This window comes from Daphnia pulex, chromosome 2, assembly GCF_021134715.1.
Source record: "Daphnia pulex isolate KAP4 chromosome 2, ASM2113471v1".
In the NCBI taxonomy this organism is placed as follows: Eukaryota; Metazoa; Arthropoda; class Branchiopoda; order Diplostraca; family Daphniidae; genus Daphnia; species Daphnia pulex.
The window spans coordinates 7,577,184-7,589,353 of NC_060018.1; the positions used below are offsets into that span (position 1 = coordinate 7,577,184).

General features: G+C 44.8%; 1 protein-coding gene across 1 annotated transcript; it reads right to left on the reverse strand.

Moving 5' to 3' along the window:
• Positions 1-2,770: 2,770 nt before the first annotated feature.
• Positions 2,771-4,400, reverse strand: LOC124189008 (uncharacterized protein K02A2.6-like). The gene is made up of 3 exons (XM_046581958.1): positions 3,543-4,400; positions 3,253-3,498; positions 2,771-3,193 (listed from the first exon to the last, which is right to left on the reverse strand). Exons 1-3 carry the CDS (start codon positions 4,398-4,400, stop codon positions 2,771-2,773), a joined length of 1,527 nt encoding a protein of 508 aa, XP_046437914.1.
• Positions 4,401-12,170: the final 7,770 nt, after the last annotated feature.

Below are 12,170 nucleotides of genomic sequence, written 5' to 3' on the forward strand. Positions count from 1 at the left end.
TTTTCGGACTTGCCAAAAGACGATTGAAATGTAGATCCGGCACCGTTCATATACTATTAGGCCAATTAAACTATGTTAGTAATAGTCCAGTTCGTTTTTCATTTGTAACTTGTATATTTCAAAACTTTTTTAACTTTTTTTTATATAAAGGTTGAATACAATAATGTTAATAAAGCCCATTTGTTAGAAATATCAATTTGAAATGCAATTTAAGGTTTATTTGGAAATAAGATATTGTGTTAAAAGTTTCGAGTTTTACGGGACTGACGCGCAGCCCAAGCCGGCCAGAAGGGGGGTCTGTCATTGAGTAAGTCCCGCAAATATCAGCCAGGAAAATCCACGCAAAACAAATTCTCGATAGCAAAAAAGACAAAACATCCCGACATAGTCAGGCTTGCCATTGAGATTAAGGAAAACGAACTGAAAGAGATCCTGAGTCCCTACATTCCTCTAAATAATAGGAGTCCAAGGAGTAAGTGGATTTGTGGAGGTTTCCTTATAATATATGTATTCTTAAATATTTTTTTTTCTTCTCTACATTTTAGAACAGTGGACCAGGAGCCGACCTTACATTTTCAGTGATCCGACGATTACATATCCACCTTACGATGTTTGTTTTATTGTTTTTCTTTTTTAAAATATCTTGCAAAAAAAACTTACTTTGCAAATTTTGAACACAGCCTCAGGAATATTGGCAATACGTGTTACGTCAATGCAACCCTCCAAGCCTTGTTTGCTCTTCCCGGCTTCACTGACGATCTGGTTACGGCTTTCGAAGGCACTGGAAACTTGCCACACTTTGCTTCCTTGCTGGCCAACATGATAACCGCACGGAAGAAAGGTTTGCCCATTGAAGTGGACAAAATAAACGAGCAATTAGTGTTACGTGGTGTCCATTATCAATGTGTCTTTATAAGTTTATCTATTTTTAACAGAGATCTTGTCAAGAATTTGTGGATGCTTCATCCGAGTTATTCAGTCCGTGAGCAGCAAGATGCCAGTGAGTTCCTGATCCGGCTGATCAAGCAATTGAAATTGGCTTTACCAATCAATCCAGTTGAATCCCATTTCGAATGTGAAATGATTGAAGTGGTCCATTGCACTGCGTAATTTTACGTTTTTCAAATAAATTCGTCTATCGATTTGACTAAATTTCGGGGTTAATATGTGCGGCAAGAACAAAAAACGTACCCAGAAACACACGTCCATCTGCCAAAAAGTGTATCAAAATGATATGCTTGGTTTTTACTTGTCCTCATTCTAAGTGGCATTCCAAAATGGAGTAAATGGATTGGCATTCTATAAAGCAAATTCATATTTTGTTTGATTGAATGTTATTTAATAATTTTACGTAACTTAGGCATACAAAATATTTGACTTCCCACTGAATTACATTGTTGTTTTAGTTTAGCTTCAAAACTCTTTTGCGTTTTCCCATGATCCCTGCGATGGCAATTGCATCACAATTCACAGACACAATGCACGGCGTCAGCTACCTTTTTCATTCTCATTGGCTTTAGTGCACCCTTATTTACTTTTAAGCTAAAATTTCATTGATTTATAATATTTATAACAACAAAAATTAAATTTTAAGTTATTTTCTTTAACTATTTTCTGTTTTAAAATATTTTTCCATTGTTTTAAAATGTCATAGGATTTAAAAGCCCGTGTTATTGAATGGAATAAATCACAAGGTAATCTATTGGGTAAACCCTAAAGATAGAAGAATCTTTTCCATTTAGTTTTTGGCTGCTAAAATGAATATGAACAAGCCCAGGATTGTGTAGATCTTCTCGTGCAAGTTTAACAACTCCATGTCGATCATCAGTAATGGTAATATGGGACGCTACAAAGATTTGTTTTGTTTTTTAATCTATCTGTATTCTTAATTGTCTTTTTCTAGAACTACAGAATTAAAAAGTAAGTATCTCAAAGAATTTTGAACATTGGCCCGTTTTTCAGCAAAAAGGATTGATTTCCCTATCCTTGAACGAAATAGATCAGAATAAGGTAATCCTATTGGTAAAGTCCTCGTGCTAGAAAAATAATTTGGATTGATTTATCTGTATAAAGAGAGAGCGACACTGTCCAATTTGGTACAGTGTTCAAGATAGGTCCAGTCTCACCTATCACCAAAGAAAAAATTGGTTGCAATTACATTTTTGCATACAAACTTACTTATCCTTCAGACTTCAGAAGTTTAGAAAGTCGACCGTGTTAAGTCTGGGTGCGTGTCCATTAAGCCACGCCACTGTATTCCTAGATGAGCCAAACAAGACCACAAGGATGTGAACTACACGAAGGTGCAAGCGAGACTGCCGTCCTGCTCCCAGGCCCCGCAGTTCCACCATCGTCAAACGGGGGAGACAGGGACATAACAACCCTCTTCCAAGCGGCAACATATACACGGATGGAGCCGCTTGACACAAAACACAAACAATGCAAACATTGTCAGGGCTCTGAAGGAGACAGACATGGAACTGTAGTGTGGGGCATATAACGTAGGGTGGGGAATGAACTTTACTCATAGCCTGGATTGTAATTACGGGGGCAGCGATGGGGGGGGGCACTCGCCCGCATAATAACGATACAAAATTGCATAGAAAGTAAACACGGGTTGAAAAGTAACATGAACTTAACATGAAAAGAACATGAACATGAACGTGTAGTGAATGAATGATGTAACATGAACATGACGTACAGTGGCGCTGCAATGCAAGGGCGCCTTAAATGAATAGCGCGGTAATACAAAAGCGCCCTAATCAGCAAATCAAACATTTGGTTTGCGGATTCGCCCGCTTCGTCGGGGGATGATTGGCGCCGGTGGATCTGCTTGTTGTCGAGCCGCGTCTGGACCCAGGGCTGGGTCGTCGCCGATGTCGCCGTCGTTGTTCGTCTCGTTATCGGTGCTAGCTGGTGGCGGGGCAGGTTCGTTGTCGGTAATCATCGGCCGCAGGTGTCGCCCATTCCGCCATAGCACACTCCCGCTGGCGAACTTGACCCGATATGAACTGTACTTTCCCACGCTCACGACGACGCCTCCTTTGTCCCATAACAGAGTCGACGTGTTTTGGACGCGAACCCGTGATCCGATGAGAAGTGGTGACAATGAACGGGCCCGCTCGTTGTATATCCATTTCACGGCTCCGTCGAGTTCCAGCTGCCGGTCACGGGCACCATGATTTCCCGCCATCTAGGAACAAATGAGGATTTGTGAGTGGGAAGGATGGATTGGAGTTGACGGCCGAAGACCATTTCGGCTGGAGACATCCCGTTTTCTCGCGGCGTGTTCCTAAATTCGAGTAGGCCTTGGAGGAATTCGTCGGAGTCGAGGTCCCTGGCAGGAGCGATTTTTTCGACCAAGCGTTTCATGGCGTCCACCGCGGCTTCGGCATGGCCGTTGCTTTGGGCGTAATACGGCGATGAGTTCTGCCATTCCACGCCCAATTCCGTAGCGCGTTCTGGACGTTTCTGGCAAATTGTGGGCCGCCGTCGCTCCTGAAGCGAGTAGGGACGCCAAGGTCGACAAAATTCCCGGTTACTGCCTGAATTAATTCGCGTGCGGTCGGGGCGTGATGCCAGCGGTGGATCACCGGCCATCCAGATAAGCGATCGGTATAAACCAGCACATGGAGGCGGCCAGACTCAAACAGGTCCGCCGTTACTTCTTCAAAGACGCGCTCTGGTAGGACGTCACGGAGGAGGGGCTCTCGTTGTTGAGACGGGAGACGTTCTTGGCAGGCCTGGCAGCGTTCGACCATCGATACTATGTCGTTGTTCAGGCTGGGACAGTAGATCGTTTGACGGGCACGTCGTTTCATTCTTACGATCCCCTGGTGGGCGGCGTGGAGTTTCACGAGGATGTCGCGGCGGGAGCGTTGGGGGATGACGATGCGCTTTCCGAAAAGCACCAGGCCGTTGTCCACGGATAAATCCTGCCGGATCGTCCAGTATTGTCGCACGGATGGAGCGGTTATTTCACGACGAGCGGAGAATCCGGCTTCGACGGCGGCTATGAGATCAAGATACGTTTCGTCGGCTGTTGCGACCTCGCGTAGGCTGTTGAGCACCATGCCCGTACGTCCAAACGAATTTTCGAGCGACGGATCTGATTGATCGTCATCGTCCGAGCTTGTACCGGTGATGGCTGCAACTCGCCTCAGTGTCATGGTCCACGCGAATGCCTGAACGTCGTCACTGGACGCTTCATCCTCTGGTCCGGGGTCGTTCACCGGAGCGCGTGACAGCGCGTCCGGAATCGCATGATCCCGCCCTTTCCTCCACACGGTTGTAAATACAAATGGCGTGAGCCTCTCTTTTAGACGTTGCAATTTCGGATTTTCAACCGCGTCCAAGGTGTAACGGTCCAAGATTGTTACAAGCGCCTGGTGGTCGATCATCAACGTAAACGTTGGGAGCCCCAGCAAATAAAGTTTGCATTTTCGCATGGCCCATTCCACTGCGGCAAGTTCCAGCTCCACTATCGCGTATCTGGTCTCCGTGTCGGTGCACCACCGCAAGTTTGCATCGACGAGCTTCCATACATCGTTGTGGCGCTGCAGGAGGGCGTATTCCATCCTGTTTTTCGGGAAGCATCCACCTGGAGCGCTGTGTCGAGTTCCGGGTTGAAATGAGTCAATATTGGAGGCGCCGTTAGCGCCGCTTTAACCGCAGCGAAGGCACTTTCGTGGTCCGGCGTCCATACATACGAATTCCGGGAACTCAGCAACGGCCGTAATGGGCCCTTGGCGGCCGCTACATCCGTGGAGAATCCCGCCAATTGTTCCACGAGCCCCATGAATGAGCGAAGCTCTGTAATGTTGGCTGGCCGGGGGAAATCCGAAATGGGTTTGAGTTTGTCCGGGGCCACAGCAAAGCCGCCGCGCTGGATCTGGAATCCGATTAACTCCACGGAACGTTTCGCGAAATGGAATTTCTTTTCGTTCAAGGTGATGCCGGCATTTTGCGCGGCGGTCAAGACCGCGCGTACTCCCGCCACGTGAGCCGAAAAGGAGAAGTCGAAGTGAAGGATATCGTTGGCCACCCAAACTACCTGGGCCACTTGAGCGAAAGCAGCGTCCGCACGGCGATTGTATTCGTCACTTGAGCTGCAAAGACCCATTGAGGCCCGAAAAAACTTATAGCGGTCCCATGGAGTTAAAAGTTCGTCAGATGTTGGCTATCAGGGTGGAGCGGAATCTGGAAGTATCCATTGGCGGCGTCGAAGGTACTGAAGAACTGAGCGTCGCCGGCTATCTCCGCGACAGCGTCGCGAGGCGTTCTCGTAGGATAAGTGGGTCGGTGGACATGCTGGTTAAGCTTCGTGTGGTCCACGCATATGCGGATGGAATTATCCGGCTTCCTGGCCACCACTAAGGGTGCCGCCCACTCGGATGGTTCCGTCACCGGTTCAATGATGCCTTTGACCTGCAACTCGTCCAGCTGCTGCTTCACATTTGGGCGGTCGGCGAATGCGATGGGCCGCGCACCGTTGACGTAGTACGGCACGGCGTCATCTTTCAAACAATAACCATTTCCGACCCGTCCATGCATCGCAGCCCCTCGGACTGGTCGAATACTCTTTCAAATTCTTTCACCAGTTCCTCCCTCACGCTCTCTATGAGCTCGTCCGGATATTCTGTCGGCACCGTCGCGAGCGTCTCACTGCTAACTTCACTCTTCGACACTGAATTGAACTGAGTACGGCGGATCGGCGTGGGATAGTTCTCGGGTAAAATGCCGAGGGCGATGCAGTCATACCAGGAAATGAGCAGGCCGGATATTTCCGGGCAGATGACGATTGTTATTTCGGCGGTGACGTCGCCGTAGCTCGCCACCGCTGTCACTTGGCCGACGACGAGAAGGGGAGATGAGTGGTCCGCCATGACCAGGTCGTAGGACGACGAAGTTAGGTCCGCCTCCGTCATACCGAGCTGCGATAGAATGTCCAACCCGCCGACTGAAATTTCAGTGCCGCCGTCGGGTATCGCGTCATCGATGGTGGTTCGCTGCCGTACCTGGCTATCCAAAATCCGTATCGAGACGGTAGGAGCACGGCGCCACCGCCGGCTTGCATTTACCGACCCAACGAGGATCCGGCCAATTTTGCCCTTGTGTCGGGCTCCTGATGCACTGGATGCGTTGTGGGCCGTACCATGGTCACCATTGGAAGCATCTCCACCGCCGTTCGTGCTGACATTATTCCGCGGTTTAGTGCATCGTGGTGAGAAATGGTTGGAGCCACCACAATTATGGCAAGACTTTCCCATTGCTGGGCACGTCTCGCCTGGTCGGTGGGCATTCCGGCCGCACGATCCACAGGCTGGCGTAGACGACGTTGGCTAATTACCGCGCTGGCCTTGGCGGACGTGATGAACCGCCGATTGATTGCTCGGCGATTTTTCGTTGATTATCGCCGCTTCCTCGCTCCTGCACACGTTGATTGCTTGTTGAGCCGACGGAAATGGAGATAGGGCCAGCAATTTTCGCTTCGTTTCAGTATCGCGGACCCCCGCCATGATCCGCGCGGCGATGCCGGCGTCAGCGCAGGTTCCACACCGGTCTGCTGCGTCTGCCAGACGACGGAGCCGGATATAAAAGTCTTCAAAAGATTCGGATGTCGACTGATAACACTCATCGAAGGCGACCCGATCCAGCACAATGTTTCTTTTAGACCGGATGTAGTCCGCGATGAGATCTAAAATTTCGTCGGGCGTAAGTGGCGTATTTGGTGGGATATTTAGTGCCACCTCGACCACTTGTTGCATTGAAGGATCGAGTGCCATGCGGAATGCCGCTGTTTGTTCTTTTGGAGGGTACGATGACAGCTGGTTCAGTTGACTCCGATTCCGCCATGTCCGCAGCTGCGGTAGTTGAACGTCGCCGTTAAGTTTGTCCAATCTCGACGGGTCAATGCGACGTCGAGCAGAAGGCAGAGCGGGAGGAATCGGCCCAGCTGGTCCGGGCCCCCCGCCACCGCCGCCTGCAGCACCACCACCACCTGCAGCGCCACCGCCGCCCCCTGCTCCACCGGCGCCACCACCGGCCGCTGCTGCGGCCGTGATCAAGGCTTGAAGTTGGGCCGCAATATTGGTCAATTGAGTTTCCACGGCGTCAATGCGGTTGCCAACGGTTGTAGCGGTAGTAGCCGCCGCGTTTGCGGCTGCCAATGCGTCCGCTGCTGTCGGTTGCGCCATTCTAAACCGTGAACGTAGGCGAGAAGAAATGGGGTCGTCGTCGGTCATACACACATAAACACTTTGACCGAAATGTTACACTCGTCGGTGACCCTGTGGTTCAAACCGAAGCACAAAGTTGTCACACAGATCGAGAAAATAGTCAGGAGATACTGCGCGCCAAAATGGGCAATATAGTGGCACCACGCGATGAAATGGTCGCTGTTGGGGCCCCGATTGGGCAGACCGACAACGATTGCAACACGAGTTCACCGGTGTTCACAGATAAAATGTTCCGCCTGAAGAATGGGAGGAACCACACGAAAATTCACACAACAAAATGGCGGCCTCCATATACAGCATGGAAAGTGAGAACAATGGCGTCCTCCACGCACCGCGTGGGAAATATGGGCATAAGAATGGGTGGCATCCTAATATCGTAAATTTCAGTTAGTTGGTGAGGGCTTTAAGAACAGTAGGTTGAAGATAGCAACTGCGCCATGTTAAGTCTGGGTGCGTGTCCAGTAAGCCACGCCACTGTATTTCTAGATGAGCCAAACAAGACCACAAGAATGGGAACTACACGAAGGTGCAAGCGAGACTGCCATCCTGCCCCCAGGCCCCGCAGCACCACCATCGTCGAACGGGGGAGACAGGGACATAACAGACCGGTTCAAATTTACGAAAAAATGAATTAAACCACACCACAATACGTTGCGAAAGATTAGAAGGAGGAAATTAGAACGAGAAACCTAAAGATCAAAATTTATGAAACACTAAGCATCCTCAACCCGATTAATTCACTCCTTGTCAGCGTCCTTTTTGGAGACAAACCACATCATTTTGGCTAAGTAGACATCTAGTGAAAGAAAAATTGTCAGACCACACTTAGCCATCGAATCTTAGTAGAGCAGATTAAGGTTAGTATGAGGGCCGTAAACTTCCCCTTAAAATCATACCGAGTACAAGTCTTTTCTATTCCAACATCTGGCTTCAAATTATAGCAGTTACACCTACACTTTTGATAAACTATTCGAGATTATTCATTGATGTACAAAAGTCACTTTTGTTTAAATTCGATGACCAATTTAAAATGTAATGCTGCGTTTACAGTTTTCAGGTCATGAAAAATGGTGGCAGATAATGTTTTTGAATTTTCTAGCCATGCAATGAGTCTTTCACTCACAGAAAATTGAAATATTGCAAAAAGCTGTGTTTAACAATCATCGCAGGCAAAGTGCCTCGCGAGTCAATAATGGGGAAAAAACGGAAAAGGGGTTATAAACAATCACTTACTCAAAAATGGGAAAGCGATACCCTTTTCAAAGCCTGACCCTGAAAGATAAATGAAGACTTTTTGTCAGCTATTATGTAAAAAAAAGTTTCAAGACAATTTCAAACAGCCATTCAGAATCAACTGAGCATTTGGAAAATTTTGCTTCACCACCCATCAACTAGAAACGATGACACAGCAGTGGGTTCTATTTTACGTAGAGAAGCATTGCATGAGGATAGAGTTTATCTTTGGAATAAGCCCTATGCAGATGAATAGTTAAGAAAAATTTGCCCATATCTATTTAAGATTCCTTGCAGCAAGTGCTAAAAAATTCCTGACTCGTGAATCTCGATAAAGTTATCTTGCAGTAGGAACAAAAGGAACTGGATTAATATCAAATTTTTTTCGGTCAGCATGACCGCTATGAGCTTCATAATTGTGGATGGAAGTACTGGCAGGACTTTAACAAAAAATATGATATTGTAACAATCCAATACCACTGCAAAATTCAACTTAAAACTGACAAAAATCCTTTGCTCGAACAAAAGTTGTCGACGCTACAGCACAAGTTGTGCTTGTGCGTCCTTGTTCTGAAAAAGGACTGAAAAATCTTATTGTAGGACAATTTGAACAAGCCATTATTCCACTCCGCAATATTATTGGATTTTCCTCTGACAACGCAAGTATCATGGCATTAAGCAGGTGTTACTACTTTTAAAAAGACCTGCTATCCCTGGTAGAACAATATATATTAAGCATTTCTTCTCGATATCTAAATATCTGGTAAATACATATATAGTTAGATATCTTTCTGCATGGTGTCTTTGTATTGAGGAAATGTCACATCTAGAGGATATCTTGTTAGCAATTTGTAATGATTATTAAGAGCCCATTTACCTATTAACCGATTCACTTTTTATATTCCTCATTTATTGGTTATTTTTCATTTTTTATTTACCTTAACTGATTTTAGTCATTTTCGAATAGATATGAATATATATATTTAAAAAAACATACAATTTTTTCTTTGTCTTCGAAAAAAATTATTTTTATCAACGCCTGGCGAGTCACAGTGAGTCCCGGCTTACATTGCAACCAACAGGCTTGAGAGTCAAGAACAATTTATTCAATCACAGTCAGCAGAGAAGGGGGGAAAAGAGTTTCACTTTTTCATAAAATAAAAGGGACAGGGGAGAAGAACAGAGGTTGTCATGGTGATATTTCATTCAACAAAATTTAATTTCCTGGTTTTTTTTTACTTCCTGATAATTACAGATGCCAACAAATGTCCAACACTCTGATGCACTCTACACCCACCACAGGAGTTATCCAGCTAAATTTATTTTAACATTTTTATTGTAATCTTTTAACTCAGTTTGTCTCCCATCTATTTCCTGTTTTTATTTCTGTTTTTATTCTGACCGTCAGTGCAGCCTACCAGGTTGCCCACGGAAGAAAAAAATCACGACAGAAAGTAAGTAAAAGAAAGCCATGAGAAAGGGGGAAGCGAATCTGTCAGTGATTAGCCAACATGATCCCGAATGATTATCTCGACAATAAGTCACCGATTTGTCAACAAAACTCTTTTCCTCCCTTCCCAGGCGCACCCCAAAGTCCTTTAAGTCTTTTAGTTGATGATTAGTTATGTCCCATACCCACATTAGAAGATATGTACTGTTTTTAACGGGTATGCGAGTTTTGAAACTATTGGTAATGTGATTCTAGCTTACATTGGTTTAATCAACAATCTCACTTCAACTATCAAGAATCGAATTGGAGCAGAATTGGTGAATCCGGCAAGTTAACAGACGCAAATCGTTCGAAATCCAACGATTTTGTGAAAGCTCTGCGGGAATCATTAGAACCCCGATTCCCTCTATAGGACTGTTCGACATCTTTTTTGAAATTTGTTTCCATAGCGGTAAAGCAGCCAGCAGTTGACAGTCAAATCCTTCTGCTACAAGAGCCCGCCTCGCTTTGTCTGTATAAATTCTAATGGAATCACTAGCGAATTTCTTCAGAAGGCTTTCGGCATAGCTTGCAAAGGTATTACAGTGGTGTGAGCTTGTCAGTATCTTGATGGCCACGTGAAATAACATGTAATAATCGATTGAGTCACCATAATAATAATGTTATGCCTATATCAATGCAAAATAAATAATACAAACTTCTTTCTTTCTTCAAACTTTTTTTATTTTAATAAGCCATTTCGGACCCAGTTTTGGACATTTTCGGCCCCGGCTCGTAATGGTTAAAAAGGGCCGAAAAGGTATGGGGCAAAAATGGTAGGGTCCGAAACGTCAGTATACCGTTTTGACTGTTGCTATCTGTTTAAATTAAATTAACATTTGCCAGCAAAATTATTTGTTGACACTCATACAGTGAAGTGATTACATTAAAATTATTTATAAAAAAACAATATTTAGTGTTTTTATTTTAAATAAACACATTCTTTCGAAGTTTACAAAACAAATTGATCTAGTTGTAAAGTTAAAAATTTGTAACTTGAATTTGCAATAAATAAGCGCCAAGGAATTTTACCTACTAATTTTTAGTAAACAAAAAACTTAGAAAAATTACAATATCTTTTTTAATTTGTCTTATGCGCAGGCAAATAGGTTAAATATAGAAATGCATTTACTTTTTTTCCAAGTTCATTCCTCAACAGAGAACGCCAAACCAAGGTCAGGGGATATGTAGTCGTTTCAGGCATCCGATTTAAAAAAAAAACGGAAACTGTTGTTCGATGTTCCTTTTGTATTTCTGTTCTATTGCCGTGATGGAAAATTCACGCTGGATATTCCACTATCCTAAAACTTCTTTAGGATTCGACAAGGAATTTTTTAAATCAAATCGAACTGTGAAGCTGAAACAAATAACTGAAAACCCTCATCAAAGTAGCAACAATTTGAAAATGTAATATTTTGTATTAGTTTGATCAAGGCTGGACCTCGAATAGGTAATACGCTAAAAGTTGACTTTAGATATATGTCATTATTACCTGTTTATGTTTACATTAGCGTTCTATTCTGAGTTAATCTGGCTGGAATGTCAAAGCTGATTATTTTCAAGATTACCAACTATGTCAATATTTTTCTACAACTATCTTAAAATCTTAAAATATAATTGTTATTTCATAATATTTGCATGGAACTGTGATCGTAGGCTAAAAATCTTTGCCAATCTAATAATCTTACTAATCGCCTGATTTTGATGTCCAGGGCACGAGAATTTTTCGGTGAACCAAATCGATCGCATCCTAGGACTGAAAATCCACCGATAAATTAAAGTGGTCGCAACAGTTCTCGCAACGGACTCTTGTATTCCGTTATGCTGGTCATGGATTTGATGCTGATTCAGCCAAATATGGAATCATCCAATATTCCATTATCGGCGGCAATGACAAAGATTTCTTTACCATCGACTCGGAGACGGGCTTTGTGGCCACAAAGAGCTCATTCGATTTCGCAGAGAAAAATTATTACAAACTGGGTGCATCCAATCCAGACTCGTCCACGTTTAGTTCAACGGTCGGTCGGGTTCACATCACCGACTGCAACGAGTTCTTCCTCAAGTTCGTCCAGCTCGTCTTCCAGTTCACCGTCTCTGAATCGGTGCCTGTTCCAACTTAAACGGCCAAGATATTTGATCCGTCAACTACATGGTAAGTCCAGTGGATCACTCTCGCATTGTCCTGTCGGTTATGGTCGAGAACAGGG